Source organism: Rhea pennata, chromosome 2, assembly GCF_028389875.1.
Source record: "Rhea pennata isolate bPtePen1 chromosome 2, bPtePen1.pri, whole genome shotgun sequence".
Taxonomy (NCBI): Eukaryota; Metazoa; Chordata; class Aves; order Rheiformes; family Rheidae; genus Rhea; species Rhea pennata.
In genome coordinates this window covers 116,060,423-116,083,843 of record NC_084664.1, presented here as the reverse complement: position 1 = coordinate 116,083,843, position 23,421 = coordinate 116,060,423, and the positions used below count along the sequence as shown (strand labels likewise).

General features: G+C 40.7%; 1 protein-coding gene across 4 annotated transcripts in view; it reads left to right on the top strand.

Annotated features, from left to right (window-relative positions):
* The window catches only part of KCTD1 (potassium channel tetramerization domain containing 1), a 105,194-nt gene extending 83,839 nt beyond the window's left edge, over positions 1-21,355 (top strand). For all 4 annotated transcript variants that reach the window (XM_062568147.1, XM_062568148.1, XM_062568144.1 and 1 more), the window contains exons 3-5: positions 12,153-12,297; positions 14,503-14,808; positions 18,409-21,355. In XM_062568147.1, coding sequence (XP_062424131.1) covers positions 12,153-12,297; positions 14,503-14,808; positions 18,409-18,567 — 610 coding nt within the window. In that variant the 3' untranslated portion in view covers positions 18,568-21,355. The remainder of the gene's footprint in view (positions 1-12,152; positions 12,298-14,502; positions 14,809-18,408) is intronic.
* Positions 21,356-23,421: the final 2,066 nt, after the last annotated feature.

Here is a 23,421-nt window from a genome sequence, read left to right as displayed (position 1 = left end):
GATCCAAGTCTAGTTAAATTCAGTTCAGTCCTGTTAGAGAAAGGTTTCCAAATTAAGTGAATGAAATGATGAAGATTTGTAGATTCAAACAGCAGACTGCTCCATGGTCAACATCTTTCCAAGCAGTGCTCAGCTTCCCACTTCTTATTTCTTAGCATCCTGGAATTGCCACAGTGAAATTTTGGCTGTCAAGTTGTGCTGGTTTCTACCATGAAGAGATCACAACAGATGAATGTACGGACCTGAATCCTCTGCTAGTGTAAACCCTCCAGACAGATGGAGCTGGTACATCTGAATGTTTCTTCACAATCTCTTCCTGCTTGTCTGGATGCATTTAGAATTTATTAGCTGTTATATGATAGAGTCTTTGTGATTTTTGAGCCTGCAGGATCCCAGTTTTATGGTGTACACAGCATACGTTGGATGACATCCAATCCCACGTAACTAGAGTGATCTGAATGGCTCTCCAGAAGTGTCTGAGTTGCATCCTAGAGTAAGCTTCCGTAAGCACCGTGGAAAAATATTTGAGGACAACTGCCTGTATTTAAAAAACATGGATCCTAATGCACTTGCAGTATAATATTACTTCCTATGGCACTCTTAGTTATTTCCTCTGGTTAAGCTTATTTTAAGAAGAAACTAAGGGCATCCAGCTCATATGCTTGAGGCTAGCCTGATATGCAGGGTGAAATAGGGCCTAGGTTAAATGTTACTAATTCCTACACATTTTAGGAGCACTCCAAACTGTTACTTGCAACCTTGTACTATATAAAACTGTTATATTTTATTTAGTAAAGCTTGTTTCTCTTCTATTGAAATTAGTATCTAGAAGGAATAGTATTAGACTACGTTTAATATACTCATTTTAGTACAGTAAATTTGTAGTGATTCTGCAGGTGGGATACGCTGGCCTTAGCATAGGCATCAGGTGCCTGCGCAGACGCCCTGGTTCCTGCCGGGCCTCCTATTGCCGCTGAGCATGGGCGCAAGTCGGCGGTGGTTTTTGAATGCCGTCCACCAGCCCTTCGGGGTGCATGGGATGCACTTGGGCATCTCCAGTGGCACCCGACGCCTGTGTTCAGGCAGCTGAATTGCATCCTGCCTCTCATATATTAAAAGCATCTTGATGCAACTTTTAGCTCTGACGTGTTATTTTTGAGGATTTTGTTGACTGTAAAACTTCATAGCTTGTATTTTCCTACAACCATACACTGGTTAATTATTCCTTACATCCTTATTTATGAGTCTGTATTGCTTCTGTATGGTATCTCTGCTCTTTTACTTTCTTTTCTTTTTACCCTTCTCCACAGAAATACATTTTACAGATGGGTTCGGTATGGCTACAGGGACTATTACACCATGACAGTATCTAATTTAATAAACAATAAAGCCACTGTTTTGTATATGTAAAAATTGTCAATGGAAATAATGTTATCTGTGTGCTTTTTATCACCCCCACCACCAGCAGAATACACAGGCATGGCTTTGGCAGTTCAAACCTGTGCATTAAGCATTATTTATTGCTCAGAGCTACTGCCTAAGCTGTCTTAGGTGGACTTTCCTGTCCTCTTAACTGATTAGTGCACAGCTTTTGTATTAGCTGATTTGGTTAATGGTGTGATTTTCCTAGTTACTAAAACACTAAAATCATTTCAACCTCTAGCACGGAGCAGTGAAACATGTAAATATGTGAGAATAAATTATACAAGTATAAACAGTTCTCTACGTCCTCACATGCGTGTCCACAGTAGGATTCATGGTGCTATAATTGTAAAGCATGTAAGCTGGAGTTAATCATTACACCAGCCTCATATATAACCTTGAGTCTCTAATACTACATTCTGTGGGCGTAATGCCCCCATCTGCCTTGCCTCTATTGTGTATCCTCTCATACTACCTGGACTGATTTTCTTAAAGATTTTCACAATCTAGCATGTTAACCTGGAAGTACAGTTTTTAGTCCAGGTGGAGGAATATAAGAGCAGAGGATATAAGTAGTAAAGCAAAGCGCAAATGTTTGGGACAATAGAGAGAGGTATAATAACATAGATACTGTGTAATTGGCATTGCAGCTTTTCTCAGTGCAATTAGACAGATTTATGTGAAAAGAAGATTAGTAGGGCTGCCAGGGCAACCTTAGTTTGTCATCTTCATGTGTATGCAAAGTGATACCATCTCCAATACATGATTGCCTACTGCTATTTTTTCTTCCATGGGAATCCTTTTTTATTCAGAGCACAGAGAAATATGATACTCAATTAGTAAGCAGCTCTTCAACATCTCCTGTTCTCCTTGTGGTTTAGCATGTGTCCTTGGGCTGTATTTTCTGTGTACTATTTGAGTCCTTCTCTGAAGACAGTTGTCAGTCTTCTCACATGCTTTCTTGTAGCACTCCTAAGTCTAGGACCTTCTTGTTTCACTCATGGCAATTTGTGTTTGAAGACAGAGATGTAACGTGAAAGGAGTAAAGACCAGAAGACATGAAAGATGTGGCTGGATGTGAGGCTGCTGCTATCTGATGGCACACAGCACTTAGCACTGTGTACCGTTTTTTTGTGGGAAGCACAGTTCCCTTGCAGTTCAGTCCTGGAGCTCTAGGCATTTCTGCAAACCAGCCTCAAAGTCTTATGGTAAGAGCTCAAAAATGAGGAGTGCGCACTTTGGGCTGGCATCATACAGGGATTTCAGCACACACCTAGATGGAATAAACTTCTCCAGGGCAGCCTCTGTGTGCCCTACCTCCGTTCCCTTCCTGCAACCCCTTGCTCGTTCGTTAGACATCCCTTATAGCTACAGCAAGTGAAGCAGAGTTCCTGTAGGCAAGGGTGTGCTACACTGTCCAAACCTGCCTTGTCCTGGGGTGCCTACTGCCTAAATTGAGGGTATCATGGGGAAAAAAAGGAGACTGCTGTGTCATTAAAGACCGAGTCTAAAATGTTTTGTGCAGGGGGAAGCTTGCAAATTAAAGTTGCAGAAACACCTTTGTATCTGATGTTTCCTAACTTGTGACACTTAATTTGATCACCTTAATAATGTTCTTTATACATGTACATTTTTTTCTTACATGTAATCTTGTGGGGCTTTAAAAAGACAGACTAAATATCTTTCCACCTTCCCTGGCCTATGTACCCTGTAAGAGCCTGTGTTCAGCTGCAGGGTTGAAACCTGCTAATTGGTTCTACAGGCTTCTGATGCACAAGCTGGTAGTAGCAAATTGTTGTCCTCTTTGTGAATTATACTCAAGAAGGATGATTTGGACTTTGCAAGTGACTTTTGCAGGTATTGAGAGCAGAGGAATGAGGCAGTTTGGGAATACTCTATTCCTGCCTGGGTTCTGGAGGAGAAGGTTTTGTGGGACAAAGGCTCCTCACAGTTGAGAGCTAAAGTTTTTAGAAGCGCTTGCTCTCTTTGGATTTTATTCATTAGCCATTGGGAATCTGTTACTTCAGCTTCAATGTAGAAGTGGCCTCTTTTTCCCGTGAGGGGCAGTTGTCATAGGATCCCGTGTACGGCACCAGAGGTTAGCTGTAAAATCTGTTGCCTTTATGGACTGCAACGCAAAGGAGTTTGTGCAGCTCTTGCACAGGGGAAGGCATGTGCTATCTTGTCCTGTCTATGGCAATGCGTGGTCCTTCCTTATAGAGGAGGCAGCAGTTAACAAAACAGATAGGATTTCTGGCTTAGTGACGAGTCAGAATTATGAATATCTTGGAATGCTTGGTTCCTTATGATTTCATTGAAACGAATGTTGTCTCCCGGGGCTCAAAACAACCGCAAACAGATAAAATGTGATGCCCAGTTTCCAAAGTAACTTTCTGAAAAAGAGCAGAGTTAGTGTTATCATAGTGCATTTCTTAGAGTATATACTCTTAACCTTGTGATATCTAATGGTTTTCATTCCAGAACTCATTCTGCTGATACTTTTCTAAGGGATTTAATGGAGGACTCTCAGAAGGCATTTTCCTAATTTCTAGTGATCTGTATGTGGAATTTTGATACCAAATGTACAAAGGAAATACTGAGAGTTAGCGGTAGTTTGAGTGAAATCCATGAAAGCTGGGGGGCAAATTTGATTCACTAAGGAATACATCAAAGAATTTCCCCCATTCTGAGGATGATTGTTTCTACATCGAGATTTTTGAAAGTGAAATGTTTCTTGTAACTTTCTTTTTTTTTAAAGTGTTTTTTTTTTCTTAAGATTTTTTTTAAAGTGTTCTCTCTTTGTAGAATCTAAGTTTATGGGGTTTATCAATAGAGATTTGAAGATGGGTGTTACTAACATATCTTTTTAAGAAAAATTACCAAGCTTGAAGGAGAGTGGGTTGGAGCTAATATATTTTTGTTTTTTTCCCTAAACATTATCCCAAGACACAAGTTCTGCTTTATTGTATGGCTGACTGCAGAGGGGTTTGGTGTTCTGAATATATAGATTATCAGGGCCTTCGGGATGTTGTGTATTCAGCAATTTGGCTGTTTTCTGTCTTTCGGTATTAAACGATAAACACTCCAGTTTTGCTCCTATCCTCCATTATCTGTACTCACAGCAAACCTGACCATCTTAAACATGATTAAAATATAATTTAGAAGTTATTAGCTAATTATGACGCAAAGTACTTAATTTGCCATTGCACCCTAATAACTTAAAGGTACTCCTGATAACTTAGTAACAACCATATCATAAGCAAAAGGATACGGTTGCTACTAACTTAATAGGCAGCTTCCCTCAAGATAAAACATAAATAATGTTCCTCAATGAAATCGGATTCGAGCTTAGTAAAATTATCTTGGCAAGCAAACAGAAAATTTGTTAAATTTTCTGTGAAATGTTATCATTGCCAAGAAAACTCGGTTACAAAAAATAGAGATGGAGAAAGTATTTGCATGAATAATTAATTTAACATTTCATTGGTTTAAATGATTTGGGGAAAAGTGGGTTTGATGTGCACCAGAAAACTCAGAAGTTTCTGAGGACTTGTGAGATATCAAGCACTGCTGGAGATGTGGAGCTTAAAGATTTGCAGTGTGCTCATCAGTAGATCCAGTGTGTGGAGTGAACCTGAAGAACGTAGCAGGGAGAGATGGAGCTGTAAATACCAGTGGTTGTTTGTTGTATGTCCTGGCAAACCACTGAAGCAAAAGGTCTCCTGATGGAAGAGGGAAGAAGGGTTTCTACCACCTCTGCCATGCGCAGGGGTCTCCGTAGCTTAGTGCGCAGTGGTGGTAGGGCAGAGAGCTGGCCAGCCAGATGGGGATCTCAGGGGTGTTAGACAGATGTGCTACTGCCCTGGACATAGTGGTTTAGCTGAAGTAAAAATATTTTGAGCTTTTGGGGAAAGAGAGTTCTATATGATAACAAAAAAGGTTTGAGGACTACTCAGTGTCTGGGGATGAGCAAAACTGCTTAGCATCAGTGATGGGCACGACGGGAGCACCAGCAGGCTCTGCCTCTGTTGGGTAGAGGAGCCTTACTTTGCAGAAAGCCCTACTGATTGTGGGGGTGAGGACAGCACTTTGGCAGTGTGTGTGGGGCAGCCAGGGAGCAGAGGACAGACCTCCTTCAGCCCCATGGAGCCTAGAGCTTCAGGAAGTTTGGCTGCCACTGTACAGAAATTGTTTTAAAACCCTTGATTGCCTGACCTTGCATGAGAAGATGCAAATATGGGTTTCAGCCTGACTCTTATCTGTCAGTGTCTCTGGTAGAGCAGAAACTGAGCTAGATGTACTGAGGAGGGAGAGAAGGTATGTATATGGTGAAGTGAAATGTTGCGTCCCATCGTCGCCAGCTCTGGGACAGCCTTCTCCTGGCCTCACCAGCACTGGAGCAGCACGTCCCCTCTGCCCACGTGTATAGTTTTCTAGCTGCGAGTCACAAGCTCTTTACCTCCCAGCCCAACTATTTTCTCCCTTTATAAACTGTCAGTGTTTCTACGAGTGCTATTTGGGTCTGGGTGGATGACAGTTATGAACATGCCAGGGATATGGCAGTCTACAATTTTTAGACTGCTTTTGCTGGATGTTAATCCAACCTACACTCGCCATGAGACTGAGAATCAGTATGTTGTGTAAGTCAGAGGGATTATTGTACTAGCTTTATTTCAGAAAGAAATTATTATTTCTGATGTAAGTCTTGTAGGTTGCTGGATCACCTGTTTAACAGGGAAAATGCAAATTATTTTTTTTCCAGCTTCCTTTTCAGGCAAATAGAACTTAGGCTGTTGCTCTTTTCTTCTGGGGCCTTTGCTGTCGAGTTTAGTTTATCCCAGTGTTTCCTGTGACTGACATATCCTCTTTTGTTTGACTTTCATTTATTTACACAACATCTTCACCCTCTCTGCAGAACATAAAGCTGTAGTTCATTCTCTAGTGCAAGCAGCATTCCTGCAACATGACTACGTGGTGTTGTGCAATATATTCTTTTCCAGCTAATGTGTTAGTTTGTCCATGTGGGTTAGATCCAATGACTATTAGTTCGTTTTGTAATATGCCTGATTTGCTTTCATCTCTGCTCCTGGTGCTGTCTCTGATCAGGCAGGTTATAGCAAATCCCATGTTTTGTTGTGTTGTTTCTAATGTATTCCCTAACGATACCACCTCACTCATCATCTCAAAGCCTTCCCATCTGTTCCTTAAGTAGTTTACTCTGTGTTTAAGACCACTCACCGTTTCCTGTCTATCTCAATTTCTTCCAAGTGTTTTACTAACCCTCTGAGTTTGCCCTTTCTTTTGCCTCTGTACTCAAATAACAATCCTAAGGTGTTTGAGATGGTCTCCATGTAAATGATTCAGTTCTTGAATCTCAAGCAATTATTTCCACAAAGGTTTCTGACATAACTTCCACTCAGTATCTACAATTTATCTGTTCTCTAAAATGCCACATAGAATGTTTTCTTTTAAATCTCCTAAAACCTGGTATTTTAATACATTTCACACATTTTTCTTGCTTTGTCTTTTTTTCATCCTATTTAATTTTTTTCTATAAAAGGTTTAATAAGATTTTAGGTTTTAATACACTTTTCCCCTGTTACTTTCTCTTTAATCAGCGCATTCACGTTCTCTGCTAATAATGTAGGAACTGTCTGTGCCAAGGAATTCCTGAGACTCATCAACATGAAACCTTAGATTATATGTAAGGAGGAAGAGATAAGAACAGAATATAAGAGCAGTGAGAGCAAGAGATTACAACAGGGTACTTGGTTAAAATGCAGTTTTCATAATATATGTGTTACTGGAAATTGCAAATTTGTTCTGTTATGTCGTGTTTACAAGGCAACTTTTGTTACGCAGAGTTATTAGAGAAATTGCAAGGTATTCAGGCACTCTGGATCCGTATGATGTAAGGTGTTCAAGAGAGAAGAGCAGCTTGTTACTCTTGAAAGTGGTCCTCCGAAAGATGAAGAGAAACTTACGGTTATTCTCCACTGAGGTGGTGTACCTACCTGCATTTCACCCTAGTGTGGATATCCCTCCAGACAGACTAGCTTCTAGGAGATAGTCCAAAAATATATAATTTAGACATACGAGGAAATAAAATTAAATAGCCGTAAGATGAGTATACCATTAAATAGATCTAATTTATAACAGGCTCTTATGCAAATTGCCTTTGAGCACTCAGTAAAAGAAAACGAACAGAAATTAATAAGGACAATGTGGACTAAAAAGTCGTTAAGAGAAAAAAATATATAAGCCTATTTCAGCCTAGTCTCTGTTCACCCCGGAGTATTAAATATGCATTTCCATTAGCCATATAAATATAATGATGTGATAATAAAGCTTGTATTCACTTACCCTTTAAGGACCAGCCCCTACCAACTTTGCCTCAGTGGCTCCAGCCAGGTAGTAAGACTTCATCTAAAGTACTTCTTTTTCTTGTGTGTATAATTCTTTGTCATGCAATTCATTATCTGAGGAAGAAAGATGTGTTTTCATGAGTACCTTGCCGCTTCCTAGCCACTGAGTACCAGACCTCAGTAAAGTCCCAGGCAGTGATTCTGCCTTGCCATTAACATGGGCTTCTGACTACTACAACAGTGCAGATATTCCACCTGCAGGAGAAGAATCTTCTGCTTGCTTTATTAAAAGGTCTTCAGACCCGGTGTTTTCCTCCCTTTTTGTTGTTTCATGAAAGACATGGAGAGAGAAGGCAAAGCCAGCAGCTTAAAACTGTTGAAAATGGTTTATTACAATTTTTTCCAGTTAGTTTGGAGTTGGTAGTGTTCTCTGGTAACAGTATATATGCTGAATATATTCTCTAATAAGGAATCTGCATTTTCCCAGGAAAAAAAGAAAAAGGTTCATTCTACCTTAGATTAAAAGTAATGCAATATTCTGCATGCTTTCAGGCATCAGGAATTGCTTCTTTTCCATGTTTTTTGCATCCTTTTTATTACGAAAGAGGAAAATTTTTGCTGTATCCAGTAAAGCCACTAAATCTGCAGGACTATGTCATTTTTCTTAGTGTTGAGGAAGTTGTAGGATAGTTTACTGCTTTTATTAACATTGGCCATCTTTTTCTTAATTATTGTTTCTTCAAATTGTCAGTTGAAGCAGAATACACTAACGGAAAGTCTTTCCCTGTGTATAGTAATACATATAAACATTTATACTTTTAAAGGGCAAGTTTATAAACACTCACACCATGTATACAGTTTTGCTGCAGACTGAGCATATTTTTATACGTGACAAACAAGACTTGTTTCTGAAGTATTTGAGAAATCCTATAAGCAATGTCATCTTCCCATGCTAGATTCTTTCTGGAAATGCTGTTATGTGAGTAGCGATCTGTGGGGAAAATCGTCTTTAGTGTTTTGTATAAATAAAACATTGATCTTTTCCATGACCTGTTGTTTTCTCCCCACTAAAATCAAGCTTGAGGTTGCACTTGTTTTACATCCTCAAAGTAAAAGCAAATTCTCCAGTGAAAGCACAGGTTTTACAGTGGTTGTATTTTCAGCCCTGGAAGCATTTGATTTCTGACAGTGGAATATGCTACTTAAAGCCATAGACATTAATTATTACCCATTGGAGGTCGCACTTTCAACCCATGGGACATTAATTTTCCATATATACAGAAAATTCCAGCCTGTTAGCTTTAATTAAATATTTCAGAAGTACGTTTTCTTCTAAATGGACTACAGCTTTTTATCCTTTACCCTTGATACTTGGCTGTTTCTGCATATAATTATTGGCTTATTTCGCAAGCTGCCTTCATTGCACTTTCCTGTTTAGAAATCCATTTCACTGTTACATATTTGTCATTAAAAATAAAAAATAAATAAGTTATCTTTGTCAATCATCAGCCAAAGTTGTCAAGAAGGAGATGGGGAAAAACATCTTTCAGGCTTTCTTGGGAAGTGCAATGACAATAAACATGATTTTGCAGTGCTGTTTTGTGCCAGCAGATTGATGCCACTTAAGCATTTATAATTTCGGCATGATACCAAGCAGAAGGAAAAGCTGAGTTCTGGGTGAAGGAGGGAATGATTATTCAAACATTATTGTATTCAAAACTTGGAAGGTGAGATGCAGTAGAGTTTGCCGTGGTGCTTCCAGGAAACCTCGAGTGCAGAGGGCAAATGCAGGGCAGAGATTTCCCCCCGGTGTTGGCATAGCCCGTTCTGCTCTGGTGGCAGGTGTAGCAAAAGCTACTTTGGGGCAGGACCACATTACTGGGTTTCAGTCCCCATATTGCCGTGAGTCTTTCCCCCGAGGCTTTGTGAGGGAAGCTAGAATTTGCAGTTATTCATCTAAAAAGGAAACAAATGTTAATTTTATTTGGAGTATTATGTCTGCGTGGGATCTGCTCTTCTGAAGCTCTTTTAATCTTTAGAAGTGTAGTTGCATATGGTAAAGCAACTGTCAGGAGAGGAATGAGAAGGGAATTTGCAATTCCAGGGTATTTTTTGTTGTCGTTGCTGTAAGAAAAAGTGTGCTGTGGTAGCTCTTCCTATTAACTCTTCCAAACTAGATCAACTGACTCTCAGGTCCTGGGCTGCATTCCTGAAGTTTGTGCACTGTTCTGGTTTTATCAGAAGACTCCATCCTCTGACGCTATCTTGTTGTTCTCCTAAACAATTAATGAAATGAAAACAACAACCCTAGAGGTTTAAAATATGTAATTGTAGCAGTAATTTAGAGGTAGGAAAGTGCTGCAGAAACCAATTACGATTATGCATTTCAGTAATGGCTTACTTAGCTAAATATATATTTTTGTGTGCATGGATTCCAGTATAGATTCCAAGACTACATGCTTGGGTATAGGAGAAAATTAATTCCGAATACTGAGGGTTAGCATATTGACTATAAATGTTGCTCATCCACGTAGTGAGTAGGTCCCTATAGTATATGCTCTGTCACAGCTTAAATTTTGAGGAGCAGGGAGACAGTAGCAAATACCTATGGAAGAAAGCTTGAATTGTTCTAAGCAATAGGCTTGAGAAAAGTGTTTTCTACCTGATCATTCTGCAAAACATGTTTAATCCCTTATATGTCACAGATCTCATGCAAATTAAATAGGTTTAAGCATTTCCTACAGAATTTTAAATGGCTTAGCTGAAGTTAAAGGCCTGTTGCTCCTTTCTCAGGCTTCGTTTCTCCCAGCTGGTCAGAAAGAATAGATGAGATTGGTATTCTGGTGAAAATGTACTGGCAGGTAGACAGCTGGGGTACCTGCTACGCGCATAGATGTCTCCTCGGAGTCCGTCCGAGTTTGCTTTCTGAAGTGAGGGGAGTGGCTGTGGGGGCCGAGTGGCTTTTGCTCAGCGGCAGCCCGCAGACTGAGCGTGATCACCGAATGAGGTGCCTCTGCCTCATTAGGTCCGTGCCGATGTACAACGAGAGCGTGCCGTGTCGACGTGACTGTGCTGCTTCTCAAATCAGGTTGGTTGGATTAGTACAAAAGCTACATGTGAATGACCACTTTCATTAAAATAACAGAAACATGGAATCTGCAGCATATAGCAGAATGTAACAGGTTGTGACAAGGATCTAAAATCATATCCAGTAATGTAATATTTCATGCAAAATGTCTGTGTGAAGTCTCAAACAAGCTATTTTTGAGACAATTTTGTTTGTAGCTTTTTGGAGGCAGGACGCTGGAAAGAATGAGGAAGCACTACTGCATGCACGTATGGGCATATAAACACACACACACGCACTCAAACATAGCAATCACTCCTGGTGATTCCACTGGGAAATTTCTAGTGACTCAGGAGTGTTTTGCAAACACTTCGGTGCAAAAAAACCACAACATTTATTTCATGTGCTATGTCAGAGATTTTGTTCAGGATTTGCAGCTCTACCTACTGTTCTAATTAAATCAGATTTTGTGAGAAACAGTTATAGAAATTATCTCATAACAGTTGATGTTGCAGGAATTTTTAGCAAATGAAGACTCTCTGTGTGACAGCATGGTTCTGGTGTTTGGTGGATAGTCTTTATGAAAGTAGAAATATTTTTCCTATTTTTAGAGCATGCTAATTGATACTTGCCACAGAGTTATTTTCCTGTGAAATCACTACCTCACATTCAAACATTATAACCTTTGCATCCCCAGTTACTTATTCCCACAATGTTCTGCCCCTCAGTTGTACCTGTACAAGTGTTGATTGCAAAGTGCATCAAAAAAAATCAATCTGAGTTCAAAATAACCTTTTTCTGTTACTCAGAATAATATTCAACCAAAATCGGGTTCAGCACACAGTCTGCCAGAAAGCAGAACAGATGCGACACCAACAGGAGTTGGTGCTGAAGAAGGTTGAGGTTAGCTGAAGGCCATTGAGAAGTGTCCCAAACCATGGCCTAGAGGTGTCATCTCACAAGATGTGGATTTGTGCAGCAAAGCTGGCTTGGGAAGCTTCTCCCCAGCCCAGTTGTCCGTAAGCTGGGCTACCAAAAAGTTTCTGAGGCTGTGCTATGAAACACATGAATAGGTGGTTTGAAAGCAGCCCTTTCCTTATGAACTGGAGCCAAGGAGCTATGTCAGTGAAGTCTGTGGGAATCTTTGCATGGGTGGGTTTTACTAAATGTCTGAGTTTTGCAGCATACGTCTGGCTTCCAGCCCTTCGCAGTATGATGCTCCTGCTCAGTCGCAGTGGGGGCATGAGGCGCTGCTGAACATGGCTTGATCTGACCTTGACTTTTTCCCCCCTCTACAGAATTGGAAGACTTTTTGATGGCACAGAGCCCATTGTCCTCGACAGTCTCAAGCAGCATTATTTCATCGACAGAGATGGGCAAATGTTCAGATATATCTTGAATTTTTTAAGAACATCAAAACTCCTCATTCCTGATGATTTCAAGGTGAGTTTTCAAGGGCCTTGACTGTTTTGTATTTACCTTGCAAGAAGTTGACAGCATCATCAAAATAGAGCAGCAGACAAGAGGGGCTTTTAAAATATCCTGGTTGAGTTCAGGTACTTGGCAGAAGTAATGGTGGTGTTGCTAAAGGGATATCTGTTAGCCTTTTCTAGAGTGACACCATTACTAAATCTTCCTTTCCTGATGATAGCGTAATGGAGCACCCTTGCCATATTTAACCTGGGGAAACTAAATATCATAGGATGCTAGTGGAAGATAGAAAGGAGGTTACAGTTTATAACTGACTCTTCATTAGTTTTGAGATTAGTGGTTCTCCCCTCCATCTTTTGTGATTCCCCTCTGATTGCAGTGGCTCTTTCATTCCCATGCTGAAACTGCAAGAATGATGGGGGAAACCGTGATACAACAAAATAAACTGCTCACATGGTAATATTTGAACATTGGGTCATAGAATTCTTTTTATCTAAACTCTTGAATATGTACTAGAAGTTTAATTTTAGAAGAGAAGTCAGGGATGAATATTGCCACATTTAATATTGAGACTTTATAGAAGAGTCTGTTTTTCTTTTATTTTTGTATACATGGATATATATGTGGTGTCAATGAAGTGAGAGTTGGAGACCAGAGTTGCAGTCAGAACAGATCTTTATCATGACTTTATGAATGCGTACGAAAGTAGCTTGCTGTGCCATTAGTTCACAGTAGGAAGTCTGGCAATTCAGACTGATCAGGTGATGTAGAAAAGTTAGAGCAGTTTACGCTGTTGTGTAGCCTTTTATCTTTCATATTTGAGAGATTTTTTCAGATGTTTGGGGTGTAATAGGTGTTATGTTTAGTTTAAGAGCTGTATTGCAACAATCTTTGCATCATCTGTGGTAGACACATACTTATTTTTCCCACGCGTGACAACGTTAGACTTACCTAAATAATGTGGGAGTTTAGAAATTGATACTGATAAGCATCATATCCCTCTTCTGAAGCCTTAGAATGGCTTTGTGCTGCTCTCAGCACTTGTCCTAAAGGTAATCAGAAATACAGAAAAAGGAAAAAACAGCTTCCATATAAGATTAACAAATCATGTATGCAGAGCCTTTTAAACACAAATATACTGTAGCAGTGCTCAAATTAAAAATGTAACTCCTGGCAAGTTCACCCAACCAACATGATGTTCAGAGGGTTCCCTTCCAGTTAAGCTTTAAGTTGTCCAAAAGATCAGTGTTTAAAATGAACAGTGATCCTTCTTTCTTAGAAATATAGATGTTAGATTATTTTTTTTTCTTAGACATTAAATGTAAGCAGTATTCTGAACATAATTCAGGTATCCCATGCTCATAAAGTATTCTGTCTGCAGCTCAAATTCAGTGCTATGTTGACTGTTGCAACTGTTTCCTTGCTGTCATTCTATTCCTCTGTCTTCTCTAATTCTCATGTATTGTTTTCTCTCTGTATAAATATTTTCCAAATGGTCTTATGCCCTTAACCTCAGAAAAATAAGATTTTTTTTTGTATTTAAAATATGGCTATAGACTAACTCCAGATCATCAGTTCTAAATTGCCTCTATACTGGCTATGCTTAGAAATGCGTTCTCTCTGCTCTGGTGTTTGAGACAGTGTAGTAAACAATTCTGTTGGCGCAATGGGGAGGAATTAAAAAACACTTAATTTCTAAAATGCAGTAATATATGCAACTCATTATGCAAATATCTGAATCATTTCACACTTAGAACCGTTGCAGGCTCCCTCATTTACATGCTTATACCTGTTACTGTGCCTGCTAGTATCGCTGTAAGACGCGATGGCTCCTGATGATGAATTCTCTGAATCCTGGTTGAATTCTGTTCCATCTGTTCAATGAGGTCATTATTTTATGACATCACTACGGGGATAAAGAAGTGGGAAAAGGTGGGATGTGACTGTCTGGATTATTTCATAGTATGAGGAGTTAAGGGAGCATTACATTACCCCTCCCCTCACAAATGCTACCATACTCAGGCTGTTTCAAGTGGCTGATGGTTATTTGTTTTTGCTTGCGCTGTTGTTTTATTATACCTTCCTACACAGCAATTGTGAAGCATGTCCGAAGGGTCCAAATCTAGAAACACGTTAGCCTGAATAACCATGTATATGAAGTGGTGCATTAGCAATGCCTCTTTCTTAATTGTACACAGTAACGTATATGTCTTCCAGGACTACAGCTTGCTATATGAAGAAGCAAAATATTTTCAGCTTCAGCCCATGCTAGGAGAAATGGAAAGGTGGAAACAGGACCGGGAGACTGGCCGCTTTTCAAAGTCTTGTGAGTGCTTGGTGGTGCGAGTTGCCCCAGATCTTGGAGAGAGGATTACACTGAGTGGCGATAAGTCATTGATAGAAGAAGTGTTTCCAGAAATTGGTGATGTGATGTGTAATTCTGTCAATGCTGGCTGGAATCATGACTCAACGCATGTCATCAGATTTCCACTGAATGGATACTGTCACCTCAACTCAGTTCAGGTAGGAAGTCACATACACAATTTTGGGGAGGGAGCTTGCTGATGGGGTGCCAGTGGATTGATCTGCCTCTCTGTCACTGGAGGGTTTTGATGAACAAAATCAACTGGAAACTACTTATTTAATTCTGTGGGTCAGAGCTGCTTTCTCAACTTAATTTACATGCTTTCTGACCGAATCTCTTTGCAAAACAAACTACAACAGTGTTAAAAACTTGCTTTAGGAGGTACGCATTTACCTGAATATAAAGACATTGTATACTTGATGAAACACTTTTTGACATTGAATATAAGGTGACCATTCAAACCTGCTTCCCATCCCTTGCCCTGCTTGTTATAAATTGTTTTCTGGACTGATGGGAAGCCACAGGGACATTTCAAGCCAAGAAAGGAAGATGCCACATCCTGACAGAACTATCGTATCCTCTTGTGGAGATGAGGGCTCTGTCCCTTCCTTCACCTGCGCAGGAAACAACTTCCACATGCTGAGAAAGGTAGCAGAGATGCTGTGATTTATTAGAGTCTGTAGGAGCTCTGAAACTAGATAGGAAGTGCAAAGGAAGAAAAAGATAAAGACTCAGTTTCTCATTCAGGGTATTAAGTGAGAAGTGAGAGGAAAAGGAAATGAGGATGAGTTAAGTAAGCATGGCTGGATTCAGACACTGGGTGCTGAAAGGAGGTAGTCGTTTTCATGAAAGGAAAACATGGGTGGCCTTCTCCTCTTCCTCTTCCTCCTGAAATAAGAGCATCTTCTGGAGAAAAATGCTTGCAGCCATGGAAGAAGGCATCTGTTGAGTCTTAGCCACGTGGAGGCATCTCAGTGCCTCAGATGTTAATACTTCTTGAAGAGACGTATTGAGTTGCCCTCTACTTTCTACTTTTGGGTGAAGACAGCTTATTCTTTCTCACTTCTTGATGAGGTAATAAAAACAATTACATGTCTGCTTATCATAGGTGGTCACCTATCTGTATTTCTGTGATCTTAGGGAAGGTCTTCCTCTTTCACATTCAGTACTTTTTTCCTGTTTTATTATGACATAGTAGAGGTTGTAGCAATATATTAAATAAGTAGCAGTTAAAAAAAATCTAATATGAAATGGATAAGGAAAATTTAGGGGGAGAGGTTAAGTAATTTTTGGAAGAACTGCAATCAGCTTACAAGTTATAGTATCATTCATCTTGTCCTCTATGTTGATTTAAAAAAATAAACAAACCTGTCTCCATTTAGTTAGCATATCTTGTGCTAATCTGGAATTGTCCTTAGTGCAACTGATGCTGTTTGGTTTAGATACACCTACTAAATGCTCCAGACTCATGGGTAAGGTCTTTCACAGAAAAAAACTGCAAACTGAGCTTGACATCTTTCCATCTATCAGCTCTTTCCATCCAGGCGGAGAAGCTCTGCTCCTCACCCTAAAGAAGAAGAGCTGAGCATTGGAGTATGCTCTGAGGGCTCACTAGTTATTGTATATGTGCCACTTCTGTAACACAGCAGTATAACTGGACCTCTCAAGATACTGTTAACACATGTTACACTTGGACAGTTGTGTCTCTGAGGAGCTTTTTTTTTTTTTTTTTTTTTTTTTTCATATTGGCTGATACAAATTTCAGGCATTCCTTCAACGTTTAGAATTATAACCGAAAAGGGATATGACTTCAAAGCGCGTTGTTTGTCCATAGAACTTACGATAGTTGTCAAAGCAGTTTTTATTTATCCTGATATTTAATCACACAAATAAGAGTTGCCAAGTGTATTTACTCATGTGAGAAACTGAAGTAAGAGCAGCAAAATGTGAATAGGCTTCAGGAGAGAAGATGATCCCATGGTACCTATGTTGCTGTTGACACATCCTCCGTTATCTGTTAGGATTGTGAGGGCCTGAGTGCCTCTCAATCCTAATCGCAATGTGAAGTGGAGCGGGGACTATTTGTAGACCTGGGGAGTGATGTGCAGACTAAAAGGTTTTCCAAAGACTGGGCTAGTTTCCTGACTGATTACTACCCTCACGTTTTCTCTCGCAACCTAGGTTCTCCTGCTGTATTTCTCAGTAGCTTGCACTAAGACATATTTGGGGGATTTTGGCTTATAATATTAAAAGCTAAAGATGAGGATAAATAGAAACTGCACTGAAATTGTGATGTTTACATTTTTCATGAATTTCTAGTCTTGAGATTTGTCTGCTGTGTAATTAGCTGTGCTCAGGTATTTTGGAGAATCATTTGCCCACCTGAAGCAATGCATGTAATAACATGGCAAATCTTTTAGTTTTAGGCACTTTAAACCACAGCTTGCTCCCCCCACCTCCCCAGCAGGGCAGCAGTTTTCTGCCACTGTTTTCCCCTGCTGTCCTAGAATATGCTGCAAGCTAATTTGCTAATTGGTGAAATAGCTAGGAAAAATTCAGTATTCCCCCAGCTTTCCCATGTGTGAACAGAGAGCAGAGAAAGCTGCTCACGGCAGAGAGGAGTCCGATGGACAAGCTCACTCCCAGCACGATCCCGGGGAAGTTCAGTCACCCTGGACAGGCTCCCAATTCATGGGAGGGGAGTCTGTGAGCATCTGCTTCCTCTGGCAGGAGGAGGAGACCCTGAGCAGGTCACCCCGGTGACACCCCATGAAAGCCTCCTTTGCAGATGAGGAGAAGGAAGCCCAGAAAGCAGAATAGATGGATAGATGAAGATGAAAGTACCAACAAGTATAAGCAGGAGAAAGAACACATGAGCTCTGAAGTTATACTAAAAGAGTATGAACAAGGATAATTAAAAAAAAAAAATGTGGTATGGAAGGAAACCTGGCACTTGCACGCTCTTAGCAGCCTGGTACTAATGTTAGGACCTGAGATCTCTGTGGAATCTGCTTGTTCAACACGTGGATCCTCTTGCTTTTTCACCAGCCCTTCTTGTCTCATTAGGATTATCAACAAAGCCCCTCTGCCACAGAGGGGCTTTTCGAATTCCCTTCAATTTCCTTTCCTTTTTCTTTTTCTTTCTCTCCTTTTTCTTTTTCTTTCTCTCCTTTTTTTTTTTTTTTTTTTTGTGCAGGCATATCTTCCACTGCAAGTGAACTCTGGATGTAAAAAGGGAGGAAAGATGTTGTATAGGCCTGGTTTTTTAGTCCTATAATTAAAGTTAAAAGGTCCTATGTTAACCAAAGATAACAGTATAACCACAGATCTTTGCAATCACTGTCAGTTTTTAAGCCTCTGGAAAATTTAATGGTAACTTTTCTTAAATTGTGATCTTAGTATCTATGTTATCACTATGTCATTTAGATATTTATTCAGCATTCTCCTTTGCCTGCTGTGTAATCCCATATTTGCCATTTTGCAAAGCAGAGAAGGCATTTTTTCAAATATGTTTTTGTTGATAGAAAAATACTGTATTTGTTGACAGCACTAAAAATATTTTTTTCTCTATTTTTCTTCTTACTGCTCAGTCACAAAGTCAGCAGAAATCAGTCCAGACATTCCAGCAGAGGTTGTTCATGGATCTATATAACAACTTTTATTTCCTAGCTGGATCCATTTGAAAATGGCAGTCATCCTCCTTTGACAACAAATAGTCTGTTTACTTATACATAAGTGTTTGTTTGCTCTTTTTGCAGGTACTTGAGAGGTTACAGCAAAGAGGGTTTGAGATTGTTGGCTCATGCGGAGGTGGGGTGGACTCTTCCCAATTCAGTGAATACGTACTGAGACGAGAACTCAGAAGGACATCTCGTGCACCTTCCGTCATTCGAATAAAGCAAGAACCTCTGGACTAAAATGGACATGTTTCTTTATGCAAAAAATAAAAAAAATTAAAAAAAAAAAAAAAAAGGAAAGAAAGAGGAAAAAAGAAAAAGGGGGACGTTTCATGTGCAGTTTGGACTCCAAACAAGTCCTGGAACCTAAAATTGAATAAAAGACACATTTATATCAAATATAGAGACCACACCTGAATTCATATGGGAACATTTGGAATAGTAGTAATAATAATAACCTCAAGGTGTAAAAGAAAACATATACATATATATACATATATATATATATATATATAAAAGTATGTACATATATATAAATATGTATGTACATATATGTATGTATGTATATGTCAAAAGGTAGGAAATGCAACAAAAAAAAAAGTGGTAGATGAGGTTGGTGCTGTGATGGCCATTAAGTGTCCTAGGCCTTACTCGGGCCCACTTAACGGTATACAAGCCATTACCATTGGGGGATACATTGACTACTCTTACACATTTTCCATTGCCAAACAGCCATCCACTTTTTAGGTGTACACCTTGATTCAACTTTATTTGCATATGGAGGTTTATGTCTGTCTTTTTTAGAGGTGGATGGGCAGGCGTTCAGGAGACGACCATCCATTGCATTGGAAAGCTAGTCAACTGAAATTTTAAATGTAGTTTGTACAGAAGTCGCACACTTTTTGTCTGCCCTCACAGATGTGAAAGGTTAACTTTTCTTTTGAATGAGTTTTTTTGTTGTTGTTCCTTTTGTTTTGTGTTTTTTTTTTTTTTTCAAAGGGGGCCAGAATAATTAATATTTGGTAGAGATGCTCTGCTTTGAATCTGCTGCTTTCCTACAATTTTTCAAATTTTATAATGTATTAAATACAATAAACTCTGTTTAAAGTAACGAGGGTCTGATGTGAGCCAACAGAAGCAGCGAGGCGGGGGGCGGCTGCGCGGGTGGCCGCGGAGCAGCCGGGGTCCCGCGGAGCAGCCGGGGGCCCCGCGGAGCCGAGCCGCTGCCTGGCGCGCCTTCTGTCGCTGGTTTCCCTCCAGCGCCGTTCTTTTAAGCTCTGCCCCGGTTTAAAGAGAGGCTGTTGGTCAAACTTAAAAACAGAGCCAGTTCAGCCCAGGGAAACCAGTCAAGAAAATGGGTTCTGCAAACGAAAAAGTGAGCGTTGATAGCTGCGTGGTCCTTCTTCAGGGAGGGGCTGGCAGCTTTAGCTCTCAGATGCCTTGCCCTGGTGATGAGCGTTAGTCAGCCGGTTTGCTTTTTAATGCTCTTGATTTCCCGTGTTTAAAGCAAACGCTCTTCTCTCCAGAAAGCAGGACTGTCAGCCCCTCGCGGCAGGCCGTCGGCTGCGCGACTCGCGTTCGTGGGCGGCGAGTTCTGCGCTGTCCCCTCGCGGAGCCTCGCCGAGGTCAGCGGCGCGCCTGCCCTGCTTCCTCTCGGCCAGGTCTTGCGAGCGCGCCGCGTAACCGTGCTGCTCCGCGAGCTCTGCGCACGTTGATGCTTCTGTCGCAGGCGACGCACCAGCAGCCACGTTCTCTCCTCCAAAGTACCTTCTTATGCAATACTGCGGAATATGACTGTATGTTCATCTGAGTATGGAAATTTCTATTGACTCAATGGTGCAGGCATTCCGTTCCTTTTGGTGACACTTTGCTATTTATTTAAGAAAAGAAAAAGAAACTGTTAAAGTAAATATGTGTAACGAGGTTTTTAATATAGTCTGATAACTCAGTTAGCATTTTGCTGTTTTTTATTAAAATTTGTCTGAGGGAATACTTAAATATTTGTCTGACAGCACTTATCAGTGTGGTTTTGAAATTACGGGAACATGGAAATGGGTGGGGGGAGACGCTCCAAAAATTAAAGTTCATTAGCTGATTATTAGATCTTCATGTGATGCTGATCTGTTGGTACAAATTTGCACAGTACTGGAACAGCTGCATCGTTGGAAATGCTTGTTTTCAATTAGCAGCCAGTCATCCTCTTGCAAAATAAACAAGCACTTGCTTCTCCTGCTCCAAATTTGGTTGTTAGTTTGCATAGAAGTCAGAAAGCAAAAACCATGGGAAATGAATACTTTTCGCAGATCTCCAGACTGCTGGAAGCGCTACGAAGTTTGTGATGCCGGGAAAGAGGTCAGGCCCACGCGTTGCCAGTACGCTGATGCAAAGCAGTGTGACGTTGCAGAGACTATTTCTTGCAAAAACCCTGTCTGCGCTTCCAAAGCACGTACCAGCAGCGATGTGTGTACCTGAAGAGACGTTCCTGCTGCCTGTTAAGCCCAGATGTTCTCCCAAATCCCAGCAAGCCCTGCTGGCTGCGGCGTTCCCGCGCGCAGAGGCGTCGGAGGGGGCCGCGCGGGCGGGGAGGTGCCTGTTCCACCCGAGCTTGCTCGGCGCGTGCCTGCCTGGCCCGACGGCACCGAAGAGACCGTTGTGCTCCTTCCCTGTCCCCGAGTGGCCGGTCGCCTGCAGCTGCGTGGGCAGCCACTGTGGATCGAGTCCCAAACCGCTCGCGAGCCCCGAACGTAAACGTCGCTGCACTTGCACGGTGGTCGTGGAGTAAGAGGTCATGATGAACCAAGCACTGGCCAATGAAAACCGATAGGCAGCAGTAAACTAGATGTTGATTTTAGAGAGCAAATGAGAGTTGTCCGGTCTGCAACTGAGGCTCGTAACAATGTGGTTTTAAAATGTTCTCTAGAAAAACTCACCAGCAGACAAATAAGCAATATATCCGGGAAAGGGGGGGAAGAAAAAGGATCAGACTACGAGTACGGTCAGGTCTTTTCTGGAGGTTAGTAATTTTGACATGTACAGTAGTTTAATCTTTTTTTATATATATAAAAGATATAAATGCATTTTATGCTGTCAGTGGTGCTTTATTTAACTAATAAGTGGAAGAATTGCAGCAAACAGTAGCTGCCAACCTTGTACTTCTGGCAACTCAAGTAAGCTGCCGTTGGGAGAACTGCTGTGGACACACAGAGAGTGCAAGCACCCCACGAGACCCCTCCTTCCAGGGAGACCCCAGCAGAGGAACTTTCATTATTGCTTTCTGTAATGTTAATGCCTGATTTCTCCAATAACCATCACTCTAGGGGTTATTTCTTTCCCTAGTGCCTCCTTAATATATTACACAACTGTGTAATGTAAGTATAGATCCCGGCACTCTTGGATGAACATTTAAGGCTGTCAGTGTCCCTTGAAGACTGATTTAATTTAACCTGGTCCAGTTTCACCAGACAGGACAAGTGAAGTCCCACTTAGTCAAAATGTTAATCTCTCTCTTTTTTTTTTTTTTTTATTATGCTACCTGTGAATAAGTACTACTGATTTTTCACCTCTAAGTTCTTATTGGCCGGGTAGTTTGACCCAGCTAGTATGTCTTTCCATTGCTGTATGTCTAGAAAGACACTTATAATTTCAGTGGTTGATTAGCACCAGCATTTATTGCTAGGACGTTATCTTCTGATGTCTGATAGAATCCTGTTGCATCCCCCATTACAATAATAATAATAATAATAATAATAAAAGTTGATCTTGCAGATCCATAAAATGAGAATCTATAACAAAATCCAATGGGGACAACCTACTACCATGTGAAATTATGAAATCTGAAACAGCTGTTTAGTTATTTCTCTTTATGTTAAACAAGCACAGATTTCAATCTGAAGAGAAACATTTTGTTCATGAACCTATTTTTTTTGCAATAACCTTTAAGAATTGGTTGATATATTAATTACAGGATTTTTACCATCATCCACATGAGTTGTCAAGTGCATTTTTCTTTAAAGTTTCCAATTTTTAAGTATTTGAGGGAGGGAGAGTTGTTTTAGGCAGGAAAAAGAAGGGATTTTTTATTGACCAATGGTCAGTTTTGAAGAGGAATAAAAACATTTATTTACGTCTGTCATTTCTTGACTGCAGAATTCTATATTATGAATTATTTCTAGGGACAACTGGTATTTATGTGTAGGCATTCTTGCTGCCTGAGGTTTATTTGCAGTGGAAATGAAACCAAGAAACCCTCAGGCCCTGCAGACCAGTTGCTTTTCTCAGGCTTCAGTTTGAGTGGTTTATTATTTCTTGAGGGTCTAGAGGGATTACCACCACCAAAAATCAATACTTTGCAGCAAGTCCATGTGTTAACTTTGGCTGTTGCCTCATTGATCTGGATACTGAAGAGCCCAAAACAGTCTTGGTGTTTTGGATCCTCGCATCTGAGATTGAGACTGTTAAAAAGTGCCCTTTTAAAGTTGTCCTAATTAAAAATTACCCTTCTTCCAGTAAAGTCGCAGGTGCCAAGCACAGAAATTCATCCCAGAGTTGTGCAGCAGTAACCTGAGTTGGTGTCCTGGTCACTGGCTAGGGGTGCTAACGTCTGCACTGGAGAGATGTCAGCGCCAGCCCCTGAAGCATCCTCTGCTTGTGCAAGACCAGGCTCCAGAAGCGGATGGTAGATAGTCTGCTTTTCCTTACATCCGAGATTTTTTTCTTTTCTGTAGATTCGTTGGCTAGCAGTTTAAAACATTGCGCCCCTAAAATAATTAAGAAAATACTGTTTTTGTCAGCTGCCAGATGTGAAGGGGCAGATTCCACTTTGTGCCTCTGAACTCGCGGTGAGTCACCCCTCAGCGCAGGTGCGAGCTGAGTCAGAGGTGTTAGAGGTGGGAGGTGGGGGTTATGTGCAGAACGATGACCAGCTGTCTGCACGCTGCGTAGACAAAACTTGTGTGTCGTCTCTATTGCATGTTTTTTTAAAAAAAAAACAGTGTTTTCCGCTGTAGGTCAGAGGAAGCATGGTTCAGACAGCTTCTTAGCCCCGAGCTGCACTGAAGCTGTACGTTCTTGAGCTCTTCTTTTTGCATCACAAGT